The sequence below is a fragment of the Lissotriton helveticus genome, chromosome 3_1, assembly GCF_964261635.1.
Source record: "Lissotriton helveticus chromosome 3_1, aLisHel1.1, whole genome shotgun sequence".
Lineage (NCBI taxonomy): Eukaryota > Metazoa > Chordata > Amphibia > Caudata > Salamandridae > Lissotriton > Lissotriton helveticus.
In genome coordinates, this window is record NC_136061.1 from 544,177,013 (window position 1) to 544,201,963 (window position 24,951).

General features: G+C 42.7%; 1 protein-coding gene across 2 annotated transcripts in view; it reads right to left on the reverse strand.

Annotated features, from left to right (window-relative positions):
• Positions 1–24,951, reverse strand: part of SF3B1 (splicing factor 3b subunit 1) — a 316,805-nt gene that overhangs the window by 270,961 nt on the left and 20,893 nt on the right. Inside the window, exons 2-6 of one of the 2 annotated variants that reach the window (XM_078680435.1) lie at positions 14,083–14,255; positions 11,655–11,756; positions 10,647–10,761; positions 8,954–9,033; positions 4,418–4,600 (exon numbers count right to left, since the gene is read on the reverse strand). In XM_078680435.1, the coding sequence (XP_078536561.1) occupies positions 4,418–4,600; positions 8,954–9,033; positions 10,647–10,761; positions 11,655–11,756; positions 14,083–14,255 (653 nt within the window). Of the gene's footprint in view, positions 1–4,417; positions 4,601–8,953; positions 9,034–9,337; positions 10,762–11,654; positions 11,757–14,082; positions 14,256–24,951 lie in introns of both variants that reach the window. The other variant, XM_078680436.1, reaches the window with a different exon arrangement.

Sequence of the window (24,951 nt, forward strand, 5' to 3'; positions counted from 1 at the left end):
TTAATTTACTCCTGTAATGTGTGAAGCGAACTGCCTTTATAGCCCCTTCACTTCTTTAGCTTCCTGGAGTGCCTAGAAAGTCAAGTGCCCAACAGGTGCCCACTGGTACTGATGTTCCAGATACATATGAGGTAAGGAGTAGTTTCTTACCTGTAACTCTAGTTCTGTAGTAGGGGTATCTCTGTTATAGTCCTAATCTAGTGAATAGTCCCACCCATGTGCGTGGACCCCGGAGCAATCAAAAATAATCTCTTAACCTGTCTTCATTGCAGTCCTGCATAGACACTTAAGAGAAAATTAAAGACAATAACGCAGCCTGTACCTACAAGGCTACACTGTCCAGTACTTCAACTAGAAATGCCAAGGATATAACACCAATAACACATGGTGGGATACAGAGGGTCTCCGGAGAGTTCCTTAAAGGCACGGTATCCCTTTTCCAGACACATAATGGCAGCCTATGGAGGCTTGTCTGTCCTTACCTTCCTCTCTATCATTTCAAGGATTTGGTGAGGGGACGAGAGTTTCTCTATGGGTGAAACTTGACAGATTGTGTTAAATGTGTTATTGGTGTTATAGCCTTGGCATTTCTAGTTGAAGTACTGGACAGTGTAGCCTTGTAGGCACAGGCTGCATTATTGTCTTTAATTTTCTCTTAAGTGTGTATGCAGGACTGCAATGAAGACAGTTTAAGAGATTATTTTTGATTGCTCCGCGGTCCACGCAGATGGGCGGGACTAATCACTAGATTATGACTATACACAGAGATCCCCTACTACAGAACCTGTACTTGTGTATTATCATTGCTGAATTACCACCAAAAAAAACCACAAAAATCACTTTCTACTCCAGTACAGCTCAGACTCTACTCTCTGTGTGCCACAAATCGCCGTTCTATTAAGAAAAACGTAGTTCCTATAGTTTGACTCCAACCAGTAAGACTACCTTTGCAGATTCTGATCAGCCAGACCTCTACTTCATATTGTAAAGGAAGACAGACTCAATATGTATTACCATAACTCCGGAGGAAAATTAAGTTTTAGACAAGCAGTTAGTGGCCCTTCAGTGCAAGGACTGGTTAAATCAGCTGTACTTAAAGAAAACGCTGAACTAGAATAGAGAGGGTGTTTATTTAGAGAAAGTACCATGCAGGAGGCCAAGAGCATAGTCTCAGACTGCAGTGAGGGGGCAAGCAGGCCCTGACAGATGTCGAACATCACATCCAGAGCTTTGCCAGGAGGATGACTGCATGGATTTAACCACTAGCCACAAAACCCTTACAGACCAGCTTATCAAAAACACCAAGAATCACTAGAGATTAAGGGGCTGCTTAAACACTTTCCAGGTCACAATCACCAGAATGACATGGCAGTCCACGGAACCCTTATTTGTGCCTCACCAGCCTTAGATGGACACATTTTCCTCCCCACACCAAATATTGGGGTTGGGGCACACTGGCTGTGACGACGGACCTTGATTCTAGACCTATTTGAACCCTCTAATGCCCTAAGTTCTGAAGACGAGCCATATTTAGGTGATTGGTGTTTATCCTAGGTTTGCAGGTACTTCTAGTTTCAGTTCACATGGCACTCAAGTTAGCTACCCAATAGGGGACACCATTAGGAGTGGCCAATGTATCCACTGCCTAATCAATTGCTAAACAAGAACTTGTATAGTCCCATTGCTCTACGTTGGGTGGTGCATTTCTGGACTTTATTGGGACCGTTTTGCTGTAAACTCAGCTAAAAGGTCTCTAAAAGACAGATTTGCCCAATCCTGCCCCATGTGCCGTCCAAACACTAGAAGGCAACATATCCACAATATATATGTCCGAAATTACACTGGGGGGTTGACAGCCTGGCACCTTTGTCTTTAACTTGTAGTAAAAAAATAAAAGCTATAATAAGACCCTATATGCTTTTTAGGTTCTCTGAGAACACCGGGATACTGTCCTGCAGAATAACATTGGCCATATGGCTCAATACAACACATATATAGCACTAGATTTAGATTGCGGCACAATTAAGATACACGCACCTCCTTAATTTTTAGCGGCTTTATTTTACCTACCATAAAGCCTTACTTTCCATAAGAGTAATTAGATTTAATTAACATTCAGTTTTTAAGTTAATGAACAACTTACTGGCCTACTCTAAATAGATTACACAACTTTTTACAGGCACTTAATGCACACAGGGTCGTGGAAAGATTTCCCCTGCAAACAAATGCCTTTTATTATTTAAAATAGAACTCCTATCCTGATTTTTAATATAAAAGGAGTCTATTTACGTGTGGTTGTTTACGTTTCAACCTCCGTTATTCTGAGGTCATCTTCAGGACTGAGCAAGAGTGCTATTCTTGTTTTTTTTTGCAGAGTTTTAGATAGCGCGAACTAGACCCGAACCGAATCAGGTATCAGAGCGCTTTACATAGCACCAGTTACGTTACATGAGGACGGACACACATTCATTTTAGGCACGGGGAGATTAAGTGATTTGCCCAGAATCACAGGAGGTTTTGGCGTCGTTACCGAGACTCGAACCCAGATCCCCAGGTCCGAGGTCGAGCGCCCTAGCCGTTAGGCCAACTCCTCTCCCCAATGATTACTGTATATAATTAAGGCTAGTTTAAGCAATCAAATATTGTGTTTGCTATGGAAATGTGGGTCTTTGACCCTGTGTGTATAAAGTGCCTGTAAAATGTTTAGCGTATGCAATTCATGATTCTCAGCCAGTGAAGCTACTAAAGAGATTTGTTTCCCTGTGACGCACTGTTTATATAAACAAGGACAGTAGATTGGTTATTTAACTTGGTGGCTCTCTAGACTGGTAAAAAACAAAATCCACAAGATACATTCGCTATTTTACCAAGAACAGAACCCAAATTTAAGACTGAAAGCAAACTCCTGATCAGCATAGGTGAGCATCCACTACTCCCAGCAATGTTAATTTGAGTTATTTAGGTTTTAAAAAGAAGTACCCCGACTAAAAACAGGGAGTGATGACCACAAACTATGAAATACTGTGTACTGAACATAGTTAAATGTTAAATAGTTTGCCATTAACTGTTCTTTATGATGACAGTTAAATAGTTTGCCATTAACTGTTCTTTATGATGACAGTTAGTGTATTCACAGTCTTGACCAAGATTACCTGAAATACAAGCCGCAATACACTTGCTTTACTTGCATCCCACTCGCTCTAGCAGAGATCAAACACACATGTTCTGTGAGACAAAGTCCCAAAGTAATTAAACAAGTAAAACAGAGTTGTTTTTTTAATGCTGAATTGGATGTAACTGAAGGCCATGTTAGATAGTGAAGGATGAGAACAGGCAGCAAGGGTCAGACAGCAAGGCCAGGATTATGTCAATATTGTCAAATAATCTAATAGCTCCTGTAGCGGGAGGTGAAGGGTGGTAGTTGAATGGTGGTGACAATGGATAAGAGAATATCAAAGTGTCTAGGGATAAATATCCCCATACTCTAGAAACACTGGATATAAAAGTGTGTGCAATTGCTATTAATGTTGATAACCTGGTACATCTTCAGAAGGCCTGAGGGTAGTTTAGATGAAATGAAACCAACAATAAGACACTGAAAGTTGGTTTAACAAAGGGTGGGTCAGCGACCCACATGAGGTTATTCAAATGAGTATTCACGATATGGTCGTGGCTGCACCAGTGACAGAGGGATGGTTAGGTTTGTGGTGGATGCAGAAAATGTAGTTAAGTATTCTTGGACGGTCAAAAAAGACTTGCAACATGAAAGAAGCAGCACTTATAATTTCATCACAAAGGACTGGGGTTTATAGTACCACAAGGACAAATTCTTTTGCATCAAAATATGGTTATGATTTGAATTGAAGCTTGTAAGTGACCTTAATTTCAACATATGCATTGCCAGGTCAGGACTTTAATTCTTCATCTACAATACTTTAGAGGAGTGAGATGCAGGTATTATTACTTAACAATGAAAACACAAATTATTCTTTCACATTAAAGAAAATAAGGTAATACATTAATAGCCTGACCAATTTATGCCATAATGTGTTTGGAAAACATTTAAAAATAACATTTTCGAGTTTGGTCTCAAATGACACTGTTATCAAAAAGCATTTTAGAATCTGGGGGAAGATTCCCTGGTTAACCAATTGGTTATCAAAGTAAGACAAATTTAGGTGTTACAATTTTCTTGTGTTAATATTTCTGTTTATCAGTTGTACTAAATGGGTTTGTTATGATAATGAAGCACATTTTAAATAATCAAAATTAGTAAAATATTAAGAAAGGACATGCAAGCCAAAATAACCAGTTGTAATTAACAGTAGAAGCTAGTTTCAGTGAGTTGCAAGAAGTACAGATTGTGTATAATAGTACAATTCTAGAGCACTAAAGTATACAAAGGTTTAAATACAACGACCTCAGCTTGATCCCAGCTGGACATTTTCTTTGGGGTGGAGCCTGGCGTCCCAGGAGTTTGATCAGCTGTTTGATCCCAACGTCGTTTACGTTTTGAGGGAGGTTGGGATGCTGCTGTACCATTGACAACCTTCAGATCCCCAGCCTTTACTTTTTCTGCCAATTGTTGTTTAATTTCTCTCTAAAAAAATAAACACATGTTTTTCAACCTTCAATACAGGATATAACAGGTAACATATGTAAAAGGTTAAAGTTCAGTTCCAGGCATGTCAAATTTAATAAAATATCTACTTCTCCAGGAGACTAGTTGCTTCATAAATCTACTAGCCCTATAAATAAATAAAAAACACTTGTCCCTTTGGTGGCACATAGTCAAGCAACAAATTATGGCAGCAATCTCATAATATTAAATCTCTGATATTAGCTTAACTGATTATACCAGGACCCCTACTATAGTATGCAGATTTACATACTTGGGCTAGAGGCAGCGTAAAGCAATAGTTCCTGGGTTGAAATTCCCTTTTCAGTCTGTGTATGTTTTAAGGGCTTTCACCAGCTCTTCTCTAATATTGTCCCATACTAAGAAAAATTGAAAACATTCCTGACAAGGGCAGTAGTAAAACATCCCAAGGGTTGGAAAATAAAATGGTTGGAGGGAAAGTGAACTTGTAAATTCTCAGATTTTTGCATGAGCAAATCTACAGGTGCATACTTGCTCACGCTAAAACGCAGTTCACAAATATTTTCTAGGCGTACGCTTTCCTGGCCTACAACTGTAAATTCTTGTGAATTCATGAAAGACATAAATCTGCACTAATGCAAAGACCTATACCATTGGTGCACTTTACGAATTGGGCCCCTAGAAAGGTCTGGGGTTAACCAAGACCCTTTCATTTTATTAAAATTCAATTTCTATCTATCAATCAGTCAGCTTCTGCTTTTTCACAAGGAACATACTGGCACACACGTTTTGTTCCGAGCCAGGGACTACTGTGGCAATGTGAGCTTTTTGAGTCCAAAATATATTATTGCTTTTTTCCAATGTTTGTTATAATGTTGGGGGCCCAGCAGCTTCTACAACATTTTACAAAAACCATATCAAGACCAGCATTGACAAAACCAAAAGGCGGACCATACATTTTAGACCAGTTGGCTTTGCCAATGCTTGTTTATTTTTCCTTTTCCCATAACCTTGTTGGAACTATTTGCACTGATTTTCCATTTTGAATTTTTTTTCTGGGAAATACTAGCATGCATCTACATATTTTACTAAATGATGCTTCAAAGAAATGGTACCTAAAATGTCAGAAGTTTAGCAAAACATTTTATTTTGAAAGGAAAACATAATTAATCTTGCCGCCAAGCTTCCGCAGATATTTGCATCTGTCAGAGCGCATTCTGGTAGCATTATATGTAGTCTCATACAGTTAGACTTTGCAAACATGTACATTTTTACTATGGAACCACTGTCAGGAGTGCAGTCCGAGCTTTTATTTCCTTAGCGGGGTCACCCTAATAAGAATGGCTCTGCATTACTGAATGGTGTCAGAGCAAATGCGACAAACTATTCATGCAAGAGGCAATGCTGCCCTGATTCTGTCAGATCTCTCGGCAGCATTCATTTCAGTTAACCAGGATATCCTCATTGACCGACTTTTCTCCACTGGCATTAGGGGACGAGCACTTGCCCTTCTTAAATTTTTAATCACTTAAAAGTGAACAATTTGGTGCTCTTGAAGAATTCAATTCATCCCCTTTTACTCTACCTTGCAACGTCCCACAGGGTTCCTCTTTAGGCACTACCCTTTTAATATCTATGTAACTCAACTGGTCAAATTGATCAAGTTGTTCGGGTTCTTGTGGGATCCTACTCCGATGACACCCAAACTGTGCTATCAGTCGCTAGTGACCCAGCAGACACAGTTACGTGTTTCCACAACTGTATGCTCCAGGTTGGAAAATGGATATCCCATAATTGTTTAAAGAAAAACTGAGGTTCTACTTTTTGGAAGTATTACTTCCCTGTAGTCTGGTGGTGGCGCTAGGAACTTAGCACTCTCTAAATACCAGTTACAAAGGTTAAGCACCTTGGTGTTGTGTTCAACAAACTGTCTTTTGAAGGCCATGCCAACTCCATCAACCCAGCTTCCTTTTATACCTTGAACCTTCTTAAAAAGATTTTCCCCTTTATCCTGCTGAATCTACAGAAAACTAGATAAGTTTTCATTATTTCAAAAATTGATTAGGCATACACGAGTCCTTGTGCTACCCTAAAACCAGAATGTAGGGATTTTGGGACTTCCTCTTCCCTGGTTGGCTTTAACTCTTTATGCTCAACTAATGTTTTGTTCCTGCCTTTTGAAATGGGATTTTGAATATGTAGACAACTTCTGATTGCATATCTTTGCAATATAGGACTTTTTGCAGACCTGAAGAAGTCATGCTAGTGACAAAACACGTGTTGGATGTACCCTCTTATGTCATTGTCACATGAACACGTCACATGAAGATCTCTAACAATAAACAGTACCTGTAACGAACACTTTTTGATCCTGACTTATTGGACTAAATCTTAAATAATAGATCACATTTATGAGTGCTTTGATATCCTTTGTATTCATGTTGTGGTGGACTCTTTGATCCATCGCCCTTTTTTGACATCATTGGTAAGTAGGGTGTCGAATACCAATTAGCACCACTTTGCTTACTTGTTACTAATTCTCTCTCTTAAATACCAACTTAAATTTGTTGCGTAACATATGTTCATGTACACATATACATACACACACATACATACATATAGTGAATGTTAGTTACCCTGTAGGCATCTATTAGTGAGTGGTACGTAGCGCTGTAGATTCACATACTTAGCATAAGCCCGCCATCTAATGTTGGGCTCAGGAGTGTGCAAGTTGTTTTTCTTCAAAGAAGTGTTTCGAGTCACGCGTTGTAGTGACCCCCTCTTGCTTGCAGAGCACATGGTTATCAACGCCATTGTTAGATTGTTTTCCGTTTAACGGGTGAGGATGGAGGGGAAGGATAGTGTATTATATGAAGATGACCATGTAATGTAATAAATAATGTATACAAATGCAATAGACAAGTCCGGAGGATGGTGGATGTATGTGAATCTACAGCACTACATGGTATAAACAGATTCTTACAGAGTAAGAAAGATTCTCTGTTTGGTGGCATGTGTGGCTGCAGCTACATATGCTCAACAGACTATAAAGCAGTTTCTCTAGTAAGCGGTGATCAACTTTTACCAAGTGCATTTGTTTGAAATAATATACGTAGTACTACTTGACCAACATTAGCTTGTTGCAAATAGGTCTACGTCCCTATCGTTGGAAAAATGGGTGTAGGACCTGTATGTGGAGTTGCCACTCATGCACTTGCTAGCGTGTCCTGCTGAGGAGATTTGCCAAATCGTGATCTAATCCTGGAATGTATTGTGCACACAACTGAATGTTGTGTTTTAAAGATTTTTTTGTGCTAGGACACAACTGTAAAGATTTGCTCCTCCCTCCTGTTTTTGCAAATACGACATGGTAGTCATGTTGTCTGTTTTGATTAAGAATACTTTATGTATTAAGTGAGGAAGGAATGCTTTCAACGATTGATGGACAGCTATCAGGGCTAGGTGATTGATATATAGGAGGAATTGGCTGGGTGACCAATGCCAAAGTACAGTAATTTTTTTGTAAGTGCACTCCCCATCCATTCATAGATGCGTCCGTTGTCATGGTTATTTATGGAGTCGGGTATATAAACTGCCACCCCGGTAATAGATTTTTGGTATTCCACTAGTGCAGAGATAGACAAACTTGACGGCCGATCAACACTAGATCGTCAGATGGACCATAAGCTTGAGAACATTGTTGCATTAAGCATGGTTGTAGAAGGTGCATATTGAGTCTGGCATGAGGTAAAATGGCTATACATGATGCCATTGTTCCTAGGAGGCGCATACCTGTTCTCACTGACAATTGAGATTTATATATACATTCACACATATGTACATACTCCTATACACACGCAGACTTATGTATACACATACTACCAACCTAAAACAGATAAATGACCATGCTACAAGGAGCTTTCGAAATGACTGTTCTCAGTCAATAGGACAAGACACAGAAGCTCTTCACACCAATGGGCAAAGGCAGTAGTTACCAGGCAGTAACAAGGGAAAAAAAAAAAAAAAGACACCCAGGGTAAAAGCACTTTATCAGCTAAAACACAAATAGCAACTCAGAAAAAGGGACAATATTCAAAAACATTTTACAGCAGACTCCCCATTTTTTATTGAAGACCAAAACTTGCTAATCATTTACCCTTCCAATGATTTGATTTACCCACTTGCAGTACATTCGCAATTCATGTGCAAGTCAGTAACCACAGAGCAATACCAAGGCAACAACCATAGTTCAGATTATCAGTTTGTCTAAAATGCAAATAATGCAGGCATGAAAAATGATATACATTGCCATATTTTCATGTTTGTATCAATTTTCAATTGAATTCAACACACCTCTTCTTTTGATAAGTGTTGTTCATACATCACATCTTTGAACGTTCTAACATTCATTGTAGGATCTGGAGTCTTGCCTCCTGCAGAAAAGAACAGCAACAATAACAAACCAATGAGCACACAGTATGTTTAAAAATTAAAACACACCCTATTCTATTTTTTTCTTAGCCATAATCACTTAAATTTTAGCTAGGCTTTTTCAATTTCTTAAAATAATTTAAGTATCTTACTCGACATCAGTTTGCCGATCAATGTTACCTGTTAGAATACAAACATAACTACACTTTAAAGCAAAGATTTATTGCAGATAGAAACAATAAAATAGCACAAAACAGTAGTCTTGAGAGGTGATTGGTTCCTGGGTTGCTACTCCGGAATACGTACACTTGGGTGCCTCTGTCTCCATCAGCTGTTCGACTTCAAGCAGCAGAATAGAAGCCTAGAAAATTATCTCTTTACCATTAGTAACACTTTGGATAGATATGCACACTCAAACATTGCCTCACATAAGTGGAAACATTCCCAGACATTACTAATTTCAGCCTAAATATGGCTTCAAAAAGTGGTTTCTGCTGAAACTGTTTCCGACACATCTGGTCCAAAAGGTCTTCATTTTGTAGCTCTAGGCAAGTTATGTCTTCAATTTAACTTTAAAAATAGAGGTGAGGATAATTGTAACCTCTAATTTAATATATTTGAAGGTTTAATGACTTTTATAGCCGGCCGCAATTTATTACCCATATATGTAAGCCTTAAAAGGGTGCCTTAAATGAGGGTTGCCTAAAGTATGCATTTGCTTTATACTCTATGGAAGCCATAATCAAAAGGAAAATATTATGGTAGAGCATTAAGCTACAGAAAATAAACAGGCTGCTATACAATTAGCATAGCACCTGCTTTTGAAACATGTTGATGACCATGCCCAATTCGCAGTGTCATACTGACACCAGCTTTGATAGGACTTCCTTTTGATTACTTTGTCACCATAATCTACACAGGATGGTGTTGCACTGCACCCTTAAGAATGCAGACAGGACTGGCATATAGCAGTACTGCTGTGGGAAAGAAATTAAGGACAGTTAGTATGGGCCTGTGAATTCTGACAAACATCTTCAATCAATTACAATTAAGCAAGTAAAAATAATTACCCCTACTAACTCACGTTGGCTGAAATTTCTAATTTTGGAAATAACATAGGAAAAACAGACACCCTAGCTGCAAGCCAAACTCACTCACCAGATGAAAGCTTCCAACGTACCCCAAGCGTTCACTTGCATACTAATATTGGTAAAACAGACTCACAATTAAGTACTGGTCTCAGACTCTATTTTGCATGAATGTACTTCCTACATAAGCTTACAAAGTCAATAATTAGGTGTTCTCCTTTGAGGCACTGTATTTTAAAAAGTATAATGCTAACAAATATTAGGAACAGTAGAATAGGCACTTATGATCCAAGATTGCATGGACCGATAATACGTTAACTCTTTTAGTTTCTTTGGAATGGGCTCTTATTCCCATTTTCAACGAAAAAGGAACCTTCTTCAAAATGTTTGAGTGTAAAGCACTTCGACAGTGTGGCCCGGTCTAGTCAGTAATGGAAAAAAATACAAAGTTTATGAATAACTAAGTTTGAATTACATTACATGTCATACATGTTTATCATAGAAATACAGACTTCAACATAAATTACCAAGTGCAAATGGATCATGGCGCTCAGGCGAAATGATCATCATCCGCCGTTGCTTTTTGTATTCATCTTCCCGATCAGCAATCTTCGGGGGGCGGTGCTCAACAAAGGGATCATACTGAAAAAAAAAAATACATAACTTATTGGTTGGCCAGTCTATTACCTGCAAAATGTAAAGACTTACTTTAAAATTCAAACATACTGAGGTGCTGGGAGGCATGGTGGCAATCATATAGGGGAGCGTCCCAATGCATTGTTCTATGGGCCAATATGCCACCTCAGTTTGCACCCAGCCATAAACAAACCATTCTTGATCCTATTCCAATCAGGGCACAATGGATCTTAGGTAGCTTGTCTTATGTAGCTTGCGCTTCACTTCAGGAAATACCCAGCCTGGCAGTTCGGACTGGACAGTTCCTACTGGAGGAGAGTCGAGATGAATTTGCCAATGGCTGGGTCCAAACGAAGGCGGCATGGTGCGCAAAAATAATGATGGACTGGGATTCGGCCCAGAGTAATTTCCAGTGGTTGAACTGATTTCAAGCATTTTAATATTCTTTGTCACTCTAAAATTCAGCGTCCTATTGCTGCACTCTGCCTCAAGTATTCAGTTTTGATCATAAAAAGCTTTAAGGTTTTTCCAACCACCATTATGAAAATATTTATATACATGCACATTCTCTTGGACACGTACAGATGCAAGAATGTAACAAACTTGTAACAGTAATAAGTCTCACTTGCACATTTTCTAAAAACATGCATGCAACACAACAATCCATCAATAGCTTTTCTTCAGAACCTTAATATTTTAGGTTTGCCAGAAATTCCAAGGAAAAATCCTGTTACATATTTCATTCATCATGCATACTTCTATATTATGACACATAGGACTAATGCAATAAATGTGTGGTCCAAGCAGAAAAAAAAGCATTTACAATAACCTGAGCAGTCAAGTGCATTCTTTCTAGTAATAACGCTTTAGCAAGCACACCGAAAATTAGAGAGAATCACCTGTTCTGTTGATTGTGGAATATCATTAAGTAAAGCCACAGGAGCATGGTATCCAGGCTTCTTTTGTTCAAGTAAATTAGTAGAAGAGTAGTCATCATCATCCTGTTTAAACAAAACAAAAATTAATTAATTTGCAAACAAACAGGACAGTACAATGTAGCTTTTGTTCGGATTAGGAATGTGCTGCCACTCAAGTTTGTGATTTCAAAAGAAAAACATATTAAGGTGCTACTGGCTCAAATAGGCTCTTTTTGATACTATTTTAATCAGATCACGTTCCAAGCAGGTTTGTTAAGCACATATTTAAGCACCCCCGCTTAGCAACTTGATTTCCCTTGGTAAGATCTGCAAGCCTGAATAACTGTACTTGTGCTAGGGACTTCAACTGCATCACTAATCAGCTGAGAACACCAGTCAAATAAGTGAAGAGGACCAGAAATACAAGACGCCCACTGCAAAACTCATATTCAGGCAGTGGCCTCCCACAGACAAGAGTGAGCACCACAAAGGGAGCGGTATCAGATGAGCCACACAGACAAATTAAAAGTTGAGTCTAACCCCATCATTAAGTGAGCGAGGGCAGCAAAAGGCGCAAAGTGAAACCTTAATGTAGTGCTGTAGGCCCTAATACATCAATCAAGAAAACATTTACTAAGCACCTAGAGGCCTGTTTCTAAAGTTATAGGACTGAAAACAGGAATGTGGCATTCCCAGAAAGTCCCATTAATGCCATAGCATCAAAGAAACAGAAATAGGGTGAAATCAATATATTCCATCACCTTAAGGTCCATGAGGAACTGGTGGCTAAGAGGACTGCTGACAACCAACAAGCATCAACAAAGGAAAATCTAAAAACATACAGCGCAAAGCTGAAGCACAATTTACAGAAACTCAATCTGAGCGCAGTATGAGCAGCTTAAAGACATTTCCAACCTAAAAACTCGCCTGCAATTCGTCAAACAATGTCTGGAAGCTACTAAGGAACAGCTCGGCAGGTCTGCCTCAACACACCGGTTTCTACATAGCAGTTAAGCTCCTTGAATAGAAGGCAAGAATGCTCCTCCATAAATGTGAGAACCAGAAACCGAAGGGGATGACATCTACATGTTACAGGCATACTGAAAGAAAGGGCAGAATTCTACTTCAACATTAATCAGAGCTTACAGTGAGCATGCAGCCCGGAGTAACCAAATTGCACCCACAGTTTTACAGAAAGAATATTTCAAGATGCCACGCAGCCATGTTTTTTCATATAATGCGAGAACCAAGTTTTCTTGTTGTAGGAAAGGTCAACTGTGACGAGGCAAAGCAGATGAGTGCTTTGCTAAGTAACCCAAAAGCTTCTGCTAAGAGTTAACGATTTCGCCCTACAATTTATTTGGCACGGCAAGGAGAGCATCATTGCTTTGTTGGAAGGAGGCCAATATGTTTTTCTCAGTTCTTCTGCAAGGACTGAGCCGAAAGGTATCATATGCCAAAAAAACGTAAGATTTAAAAAGGAATGGCCAATGGAAAATAGAGTCATATCAATGCGAAGTACACTGAAAAAATCAGCCAATAGTCAAAGAATTGGATGAGCGTGAGCTGGGTCATTATAAACAGTTGGAAATAGTAGTCTATCATTTGGGACCACTGTGAAGAGACAAATAGTAGAGTGATATCAGGGAGCAAAAAGCTATTTGTCCTAACCCCATACTGTAGTCATTTGGCAAATTAAACATACTGTTTTGAGTGCTAGAAGAGAAGAATAAGGCGGTCTTGAAAGGTCTGATCTCCGTGACCATGAAGAAGTGGTCTCAATAAGTATAGGTCCTCAGCTTGGCTGCTGAGCCCCATCAGCTCAAGAAACAAATTATCCTGATAAGTATGAAGATTAAATCCATGCGAGCTGTGAGGAAAAATCACTGATTTTGTTTTAGAGTTGTTTATAGCGTGAACTCGACCTGAACATATCAGGTATCAGAGCGATTTACATAAGCACCAGTTTCGTTACAGATGGACACATTCATTTTTGTTCGGCAAGGGGAGATTAAGTGATTTGCCCAGAATCACAGGATGTTGAGCATCCCTGCCGATCCTGGAATCCGGGTTCCCCAGGTTCGAGGTCGACCGCTCTACTCCTAGTGCTACATCCTCTCCCCGGATGGTAAAAAATTGGCACAGGCACAATGAACAGCTAAATTGGCAACATGTGTATTGGATACACCAAATGCTTCTGAATACGCTTTCAAAAAGGTTCACAGTTTTCAGAATTGCAAGATTTTCATGTACTAATCCACACTTTAAACTAGAAGGGGGGGGGGGAAATCGACCACAAATATAAGGAAGCAGCAATTCTAATGATGGCCAATACACATTAAACTAAACAACTATGTACATAAACATTCGTATAGTTCATCATGGAGAGGAACATTTTCTCGATACTTACATCTTCCTGTTCATTTGCAGCGATGGATGTCAGATATCCAACAAACCTATTGTCACTCCCACCGTAGATCTCTTGGTCAAAGTACCCAGTTGAATCAAGGCCCACTCCTTGGTCTTCTTCTGTAGCAAGCGCAACTTTTTTGCTTTGAATTTCTCGTATCTGTGCTTCAATGTCTAGTGAAGAAAACACAATTAACTGTGAATAAGTGTTAAAGAAGTAATTATACAGCTTTACATAAAGCAGAGACAATACAAAATGCCTTCACTTTTCTAAGTGCATTAAAATGATGCATGCTCAATTAAGGCAAATCTGAATAAAAATAAAGCCAGAGTCGCTTGCACAACATGCACAAAACACAGTTGTGTGATTACGTGGACAAGGTGAATGCATTCTAAAAGGTTCACTTTTAGAGTGCCATTGCAATAAGAAGAGCATGCCATTGACTCCTGTAATGTGTTTGTTCTTTATCGAGAAGAGCTTAGGCGAGTGGAACTGGACAGGGTATCTCAAGATCAGAACGGGAGCTTAAGAAAATCAACAGTAGATACTGACTGCTACATATCTAATACAACCACTGTGCTCCTCTGTAGTATCAAGCTTTTCATGTACCCTAAGTAAACTTCAAAAACCAACCGAAGACCTGGGTATTTCTAGAGCAGCCAGGATTGAAAAATGTAGCAACGTGTGCTTCAATCAGACAGGAACTTACAATGATGGCATATGTGTGAAGGTGTTCGTTCACGATTAAACAATTCATTTATGGCAAGCAGTATATAAGCATGGTCTCAACGCAGCTGCTGAATATTAGACTGGGTGCACCGGGGTTAGAAAACCACCAAGAGTGGCAGACGGATCTGAGCAATCTGAAAACATAACCCAAAAGACAATAGAATTGGTGATCAAAAACCTAAAAACACTCGACATTCACCAATTACAGTAGCTATGCAACCCCACCATTCACCAGACTAGTCTTTGCTGATGTCCATGACCTGTTTGAACAGGAAGCCTGTCTGCTACCATCATGCGCCATTTTCTGAAACCATCTTGTGGGTTTTTGTCCCAGGAAGAAAATAGCGACTTGTCCCTCATGATTTTGACTTCAGGTATAGGAGGAATTCTTTACAGGAAACAGCCCTGACATCCGTTTGGTCCCCTTTTTTTGGGGGGGCTGTAATCCCTAACCCAGTCATGGATAGACTTGAAGAGGTTTCTACACAGGCGCTTTACAGAAAAGGTGTGTTTTCAAGCCTGATATTTTCATACTCTAGGGCTATGAAGAAAGAGGGTGAGCCTTTTGCATCAAGAGATCTAGCCTGGATTACTTTTTTGCTTGGGTGGTCTGGCGGCCAGTAAATTTACAGATAATTTCCAGTTGCCTTAATGATTAATGGGTCTGAAAAGGCATGGCCTTTATAACATCCATGGACAAAATTGTGCACAATATACAAGTTTTTTTTCAGCAAGCTCTGTTTAATTGTGAGCCAGTGTGTAGATATGCCCCTGCAATACTTCAGTCAATTCATAAATATTGTAAGTGCTTGGAAAGCCGTAAGGAGTGCATAGCAGGGCTCGAAAAATTCCCTCGACCGCTCACATTTGCGAGTCAGATTATTTCAGGATTACTCGCCAGAAGACAAACTGAAACTTGACCTCAGCCTCTGAAAGCAGAGGAAATGTGACAAGATAGCAAGATTTAAAGGCATATTCATTGCTCACAAAGTAAACGAGCAATACAAAGGCATTTAAATCTTGTTAACTTGTCTCATTTGGCTCAGTTTTCAGAGTCAGAGGTCAAGTGCAAGTCAAGGAGATTGTGTAGGTTACTAGACCTACAGGTCTAGTGCATTTTTTTATGATTTTTCGAGCCCTGCATGGGCTGAAAACAACTCGAGCTCACCATGAAGGCTACACTGAAACCAGGAGTCTTTAGTACCAAATAACTCTGAATCAAATTCACACTGATGCCAGTGTGAGATTTATTAAAACATATACACAGAGGGCACTTTAGAGGTGCACCCTGAAAACCTACCGACCTGGGTGTGGTCATGACTGGCTTTGGGCAGCCTGCCATACATAGACATGTTTCTGGACCACTGGGTGGAGAGCCTCTACTCTCTGGGAAGAGAAACAAAGCATATCCTGGGCAGAGGTGTCACACCTCCTACCCCCAGGATGGGCCCAGTGCTCGAAGGAGAAGCTTCAAAGGACTGCCACCTTTGTAATGCACCCGCCAGCCTCTGCTGCTAGCGGGCGAGGGTATAGGCCCTTGGTTTACACTTCCACTTTGTACAAGGAAACATAAAAGCTAGGAGGTGAGCCCACCTTTGCCAACTCCATCCCTTAAGTGGAGGAGTCCAAGTTAAGCACACTTTTCAGCCCCCTTCATCCTGAAGATAAGGAGACTCCTCAAATCAGGGCTAGTTCTATGTCCCCTACCACAGAAGGGTGGCAGAATAGCGGGTGTAGTCACCCCAGGTAAGGTGCCCATTGGTCCTAATTACTGCTCCCCTGAAGCACCTACATTTAGTATTTAGGTGGCTCCCTAGACCAGGAAACTAGTTACCTGCGACCTAGGAGGGACGAAGAAGACGCTGTGCAGTGAAGCCTTTAGACGACTGACTTGGCTCTAGCTCTAGCTCTACCGGCCTGTCTCCAGCTTCCAAGACCATGCAGGAAGATGAAGACACCTGTGCTGCAGCCAGCATCCTCCAGTAACCCCAGGAACACTGCCTGAACTTTCAAAAAGGACCAGAACTCCTGAGGACATCTGTTCTGTCCCCAAGAATCCAAGACAAAGAACTCCGGTGCCCTGCGGAACAATGATTTCTGCCCACTGTGCATCAAATACCAACGGGCCGTCGCCTGGTTACCCCCCCCCCCCCCCATCCCGAGTAGGTTCCACAGCGAGCCTGACCTAAAGTAGTGTGGCACCGCGGGAAGAGGTGTGGCGCCGCGGCTAGGGCGACTGACTCTGGAATCTGGGGATCACGGTTCGATCCCCGGCACCGGTGGCAGTTTAGCGCAGCACCATGTGACTCTGGGCAATAGCTTGCTTAATCTTCCCGACTGCCCCCAGCGCCTAGAGACCCTTACGGGTGATTGTGCGCTTTACAAATGTGGATTATTATTATATTATTATAATTAAAGTTCAGCATTGCCAACCCCTCCTGGACTCCACAATGACACCTGCACCCTGAATCCAGAGCACCCCCCGCCCCCAGACTGCAACCGGCTCCAGAAAGAAGACTTGCATGGTGTGCTTAATCAACTGTACCCCTACAACCCCCTATAGCTCTACTCATCTCTGCTGTCAGTATCCTTCCAGCAACGTCCAGTGTGACGCCTGCAGCCTATTTGTCGAAAGCAGAATCATCACTGAAAAGCACTGGGAGCCAGAAGCTGAATTTACAACCTGCACCAAGCCATCCCCTTGCTGCTGGTGGTGGTGAAGCCAGCAAAAATATTGTGTCCACCAAAAGGTGGGGAAAAAAACAAAAACAGGTGAAGAAGCAGAAAAGGCATATTTCCTAGAACTAGGTTTCTAGGCATCACAAAAACAGCCCTTGCCATCTTTAATTCCTGTAAAGCACTCAACTCTCTATCCACTTCCCTGTGATAATCTAAAATTCTGATACAAATGCTATACTGAAAGAAGAATCTCCCTACAACAATTTTGTAGCTTGCTTGCTTTGAACAACCTGGCCGAAAAAATGCAATTTTACTTACCTGTACCAAGTCCTGCTTAGTTCTAAAAATAAAATACAAGTAAAGAAATATTTTTGGTACAAACAATTGGTCTGAGTTCAGTCTTTGAGTGTGTGACATAATTTCTTGCCTGAGTGTACAATAAATGCATAACAATACCCTCTGATAAAGACTTACTGCTCACCCGCACCACCACAAATAGAGAGTAAGGTATTATCGACTTTAACCTCTGTATGCTTTTGGGGATCCACTGGACTCAGTAATGTAGGACGCTGGCTCTGTACATCCTATACCAAAGTGAGGTACAGTGTGCACAAAGTTCAGTGGAACCCAAAAGGTAGGCAGAGGTAAAAGTAGATAGAATCTTACTCTCTAGTTGGATTAGTGTGGTTGAGTAGTAAGGCAGTATAAGAGGACAGTGTTTAGCATTTGTTGTACACACTCAGTCAACAAATGAATTCACACACTCAAAGACTGAACTTCAGACCAATTGTTTTTGTATAAAAATATTTTTAGTTATTTTATTTCCTAGAACCAAGCAAGCCTGGCACAGGTAAGTGATAAGTACTTTGCAGTAAATATACAGTTGTAATAAAGTATGGATTGAAATGGTATAAGAACTTTGTTTTGACTTACAGTATTGTTGCAGAGAAATGCAATGCTTTGTAACTACAGTACATCGACTTAAATGGGCTTTTCAGTAAAATATCAGGTAAGTTACTTTTTAGATTACTTTTCTTACTCAAGAGAAGTATACCTGGATACTACTCTGGGACATTTCCTGCAAACAGGTAAGTAAAATCGTTTTGTTACATTGTACAATTTTAAAGATTTTCTTTATGTTTTTAAACTCCACACCTAGAAACTTTTCCCAGAAAAAAACATCCTATGGAGGAAAATAGTGTTATCGGTTTTAAGGTAAGTATTAGGTAGTCTGAGTTGAGGTTCTGGGGGTGGACTCATGGGTCCCCCACGGTCAGGGATGCACTCATGTTACACCCTCAGCGGCACTAGGGCGGCCGGGCGCAGAGTGCTGAGGCCCATTGTTATCCATTGAGGGATAGGGAGCCTCCAGTTGGTGGCTGCTGACGAGTAGGCCACTTGGTTGTGGGTGCAAAGCTCCTAGACTTTAGCTCAGGGCAAATGGGGAAACAAAGTAGCACCAAAGGTGCACCCTCAGAGGCACTAGGGCGGCCAGATCCAGGGTGCTGTTTTGATGTCAGGCGCCCTTTTTGCAATGGGGAACCTCCGGTTTGCAAAGGCTCTGCAGGCATGGGGACAGAGGTCTTCTGTGTGCGACCACCACGTCGAGAGAGAAGTTGGGGGTTGGTTAGGTACTGTCGGTTTGGTCACCCAATGCAGTGTGGAGCCTGGTGCAGGGGTGCCATTTAGGGTCGGTTTTTCTTACCAGCTCCCGGGTTAGGATCGCTGGGGGGACCTCCTCGTGGTGCTTGCCCACTCGAGCTCGGGCAGAGAACAGCGGGTGCAGAGTGGGGCAGATTTGCGGTGTCCGGCCGAAGCCAAAAGTTGGAGATGAAAAAATCTGTTGTTCACGGGAAGCACAGTCTTTGCGGTTGAAGGCAGGCAGGTCTTCCGGGGTTTTCAAGGTTGCTGGCAGCAGGACACATCAGGATTTGGCAGGAGCAGGTTCGAGGTGGAGACAGACCAGTAGGGTTGGGGACAAGCCAGTGGGCGTCTTCCTCTGGTTAGCTTCGGCACAGCTGTTCGGTCCTCCTCCTTTTCTTGTACTGGCTTCTGGTCTGAGGAAGCAAGATTCAGGATTGCCCTAACTACCAGATTTAGGGACGTCACAGGTAGGTAAAAAGGTTGGGACCAATGGGTCCCTTCCCTTGGGTGGGTGCACCCCCTATTATTCCACCCTCCACCCTCCAGTGGCAGGGGGCATAAGCCTTTCCCTGGTTGTAAGAAAGTGGCTCTGTATATACTGGACCAAAGTAAGGTTCAGTGCGCACAGAGTCCACAGTCCCCAGAGGTATGGCAGAGGCTAAAGTTCGATATAATATAACTCTCCAAAGTGGTAGCTTGGTCGAGCAGTAAGGCAGTGTCAGAGGACAGTGTAATGCATTTGTTGTACACACAGTCAGCAAATGGTCTCACACTCAAGAACTGAACTCTAGGCCAATTGTTTTGTATATAAAAATATATATAGTTACTTTATTTTAGAACCACAGTAGGTATCAAATACTTTTGCAGAATGAGATGTTGCAATTGAATACTTTCAAACAGCAGTTGACTCTGGAATACAATAGTTACAGTTTTTGCAATATGCAACACAAGTTTCAACACAAAATAACTGTGCTCAATGGGAGTGTTTAAGTAAATGCAATAAAATCACTTTACGTATGTTTTTCTAACTCAGGGCTGGATCCTAGATTCAGCTCTGGTGCATTTCCTGTAAACAGTTGAAAGAAATCGTTTTTGTTATGCAGGCGATTTTTAAGGAATATTTGTAAGTTTGGGAAATCGACAGAAGAATTTCTGGTAAAAACCAGGCAATGTATTCCTATGGAGGAAAATTGGGTTAACAGTAAATCACGGTTATAATTACTTTTTAGGTTCTGTGCTGGGCTGAAAGATACAGCTCTGGGATCTCTTGATTGCAGTTGAGTAGATTCGTTTTTGATGTTCGGACGATTTTTAAGGAATATTTGTAAGCTTGAAAAATCGACACTTAGAAGAAATTCTGAGTGAAACTCATCGTAGTATAGGCCCTCTTCCTCTAGGAGTTTCTGGGGCTCAGGAGTTTTTGGCGGCTCTTCGGCATCGCACTCCTCTTCCTCTTCTATTTCGATGAGTCGGCTTTGACGGAATTGTGAACCTTTTTCATTTTCTCATCAAACTCTCTCTTCCTTTGCAGGATGTTATCCATTTCAGCCTCGAGCCTTCTCTTCTTGCTCTCCATTTCGGCTGCCTGTTTGGCATCGAGTCTTTCGGCCGATCTCTTTGGCGCCGTCGTCGACGCCGCAGCCTTCGGGTCCTTCTCCTTCGAGGTCGAGCGGTCCTTTTCGGGGACGTGCTTCGACGATCTTGGCTTTTCGCCTGTTTTCGCCGTCTGGGAGTCCTTTTCAAAGGATCCGCTGGGCTGTTTGTCCTTGGATGCAGCTGCGGCCGTCGAGATTGTCGGTGCTACTTACGTGGACTTAGACTCTGTTTTTCGAGAGTCTGTGGGGGGTTTAGGGATCGACGTCTCTCCTACCTCTTTAGATGTTTTCTTATCGGTCTCTACGACCGTGTAGTCATCTGGTCCCTCGGCGATGTTGTCCTCCTCGTCGCTGGAAAGGACCAGGTCGCGTATCGACGGAGGATGGCCTTTGCCTTGTATGGTGTTGTTGGCTCTTCTCTATCTCTCTCTAACCCAGAGTGTCTTCGGGGTCAAGACTGAGCAGGCGTTGCAATCCTTGCTCTCTTAGTCGACCGGTAGGCAGAGGTTGCAGACCGGGTGCTAGTCCTTCTGTGCGTATTTGTGGAGGCAGTTACGGCAGAATTTAGAAGGTGTTTTGTCCATTCCAATGCTCAGGGGGGCCCATGTGTGCGCATTCTCCATTGGAAGTCGAAGTTCTCCTTCTTCGTTGTCCTGGGTCAGTGATCTTGCTGCCTCGGTGTCTTCTCCAATCTTTTCCGTGTAGAATTAGTCTTTTTCCTCTTCTTTCCTCCAAAAACTCTGGAGCCTCTCGGTGACGATCCAGACCCAACAGCAGAAAAAAAGAATCTGAAGATGGCGCCCAAAGGTCAGAGCTTCCGCAGGAAGCGTGCCGACGTCACAGGAAGTACACCAGAAGGTGGGATGTAGACGCCCACCTGGGCTACGAAAAACAAAAAAAAGCACACTACGATTCCGGACCAAACCACTAGACCGCGGAATAATGCACAGCATAGTGAATCCAGAAAGATTCGCGCTGCAAAATGTCCCTTTCATGTATTTGCATCTCTTCTTTTAAATTTTGTTTCTTAACCCATTCCATGCTTGTGACGGACCCACTCCGTCACGAGCCACGGGTGGGGTGTGCTCATGACGGAGTGGTTCCGTCATGCCGTGGCCGCTCCGCCCATGCGGCTCGGATTCCCCGCCTGTGCGGGCGAAGTAGTGAGTGGGCGGAGCCGTGACAGAACCACCCTGTCATAAGCACAGCCCACCAGTGGCTCGTGACAGAGTGGTTCCGTCATGGCTCCGCCCAAGCACTAATTCGCCTGCACAAGTGGGGAATCCGAGCCGCATGGGCGGAGCTGCCGTCACGGAACCACTCCGCCACAAGCATGGCGGCGCGGTGGAAATACTGCCGCAGCCAAGGGGTTAAGAGGATACTGCAGCCCTCCAGGCAGTGCCTTCAGGTCGCTGACTTGACGCTTATTTTTATCAGCAGTGGGCCACATCCCTTATGGTCAATTCTTACACACTACTCATTCTTCCCAGACTACACTCTTAGGGTCCAGCGATTCCGCCGCAGCTTCACAGAAGTAAAACAAATCCTCAGGGAGCATGAACTAAATTACCTCGTGCGGTTCCCGGAACACTTGAGTAGTGGCAGAAGGAAAAACCCTGGCACTTTACTGTGCCCGAGGCAGTGTGGGAGTGGCTGGAAGACTGGCAAAAAAAAAAAAATACAGTAAACCACAACAGAATCATGGAACCCGCCATTCACACAACACATCAACCCATTCGGACCAACTGACTGACTAGGATGCAACAAGCAGTTGCCAGACACAGCAACAAGTGCCTAACTCCACAGGGACACAGGAGTGGCGCAGTGATTGGTTTGGGGGTCCGGGTTGAGTCACTCACTGCCATGAACATTCTTGATCTGCTGTCAGTGGGACTGTGGGGCCAATGACTGCTCCAGTCTATCCCCATGCCAGAGAGGACCATCCAGCTGCCAATGGTACAGTCGATGGGGGGGGCCTAAATATGGGGGTTATGGCTCATGACTACTGTCGGTTTAAGTTTGTCAGTCGGCGACAGGCACTCTGGAAGGTTGGAGTGGCTGGCAGTTTCAGACCAGTTATGCTGGGGGAGTTCCAGGGCGGGTTGGGAGGGGTTGTGGAGTTATGTTCATTACTGTTGGCTCCGTTAGGCGGAGCAATTTAGTTCCAGAGCACACTCATTGCACTACACAGCGGATGCATTGGGTCCTCCTTCTACTAACACACCAAAACTGACACGATTTCAGATCCCTCCCCCGGGGCTCTCTGTCCCACAGCCTTGTCCATGAGCGGAACTCACCTACAGACTAATTCACATACAACTACAGCCACCCTGCTGGCTGTTCCAAGCATCATGTCTTTACACTGGAACGTCAACAGTCTGGGAGACAAAATTAAAAGGGTAGTGGTATATCAATATCTTAAACTCCACTCCGCATATGTGGTTCTCCTCTAAAAGACGAACCCCGTAGGGAAACAGCTACCGAGCACTGGACACGTGGGGATATAAAATTATGGTCCACGCGGGCTATACTACAGGCTCTAGGGGGGGAGGGGGCGGCCTTCCTGGTGTGCAAGTCTCTACCGTTTACCATACAAAACACCTGGCCCAATACCCACAGGAGATGCGTTGCACCTTCTGGGAGATGTGAAGTTAAAACACTTCATATAAATTTCAGTGTACGTTCCTCCAAGATTGCACAAAGCCGCATTCTCCGACCTCTGCCCTCTCCTCCTCTTTCTCCCCAACAGTGAATCACAGACAGTCATTTTAACACTACAGTTTGCAACACAGTGGACCGCGGGCCCCCCAGACAGGTTGGATCTTCCCATTATCCCTTAGTCGATTTCCTGGCGGTCCTGGGGCTGGTTGACACATGGCACACAACCCCACAATACAACATTACACATTACATTCAGGAGCATGCCGTGGTCTCTCACAGATTGACCACATTCTTACTCCGAGACACCCACCCCATCTCTTCTGCAACATTTGTCATCTAGCCTGGGGCATCGCTGACCATTACCCTGTCTGGGGGATCTATGGTCTTTCAGACAGACAAGATCACAAACGCATTGTATTCAGTCCTTGTTGTCTCAATTTACCCCACATCCGTGCTGGCCTCCGTCAAGCCATGGAAAATGTTTCACAGAGAACAAGGGTTCGGTGGATTCCCCAAAAACTCTCTGGGGGGGTGGGGGGGAATACATAGCGATCATCAAAGGCCAAGGCCTTTTATTGATCACAGGCCACAATAAAGACAAAAGTGCCCAGTTAGGAACAGTTTAGAGTGAGATCTAAGAGTTAGAAACCAAACTATATGGTGCAGGGGCTCTCATCATAACTTTTCTATAAAGCAAAAGGAATTTAGAGACTGTGCATAACCCAAAACCATCTATATGACATGGGTAATAGGGCTGGAAAGCTCCTAGCCTGGCTAGTTAAGAGGGAAAGTGAGAAACGACAAGTCCTAGAAATATTGATAAACGAGAGCAGGCAAATGATAGACAATCAGTGGCAGACAACTTTGTAACCTACAACAAACATTTCTATTCTCCAGTACTTAGAGCTTCAGCAGAAGAGTAATGCGAGTTGCTGGCAGACATTCACCTCCCAAGCCTCTCTCAGTCACATAAGAGGATTCTAGAATAAGAGTAAGCTGAAGAAGAAATAGCGCAGGTAAACTGAGACTGCAACTCCAAGCAAAGCGGTGGCCTGCTTATTGAACACTACAAACCTAAGGCACCTACACTTGCCCTTCAAGTACTTAGAATGTATAAAGAAAGCAGTAACTCGGGTCCCTGCAGGAAGATCAGAGAATAGCCAATATAGTAGTCATTAATAAAGATGGCAAACCAGCAGACGATTGAGCCTCATAAATGCCCATTACAGTATTAAACGCAAGTGTGAATATCATGGTGTAATTGCTCACCTCCTGGCTGATACGGGTCATCAGGACACTTGTCCACCTGGATACGTCAGGCTTTATACTCTCAATCTAGGGAATCTGCATGGCGTTTTGGGTTATGCCGCTGGGCTCCGGGGGATGCCTTCATGTCACGACGTGTGCATGTCATTTGATACAGTCAAATGGCCCTTCACGTTGGAGGAACTGGCCAGGATGGGCTTTGGCCCACATTTTGTGATTGGACTCCTTTACACTGCACCCCTGGCCAGAGGGATGGTAAACGGAGGTACATCGGTCGTCTTTAGTCTCCAACGTG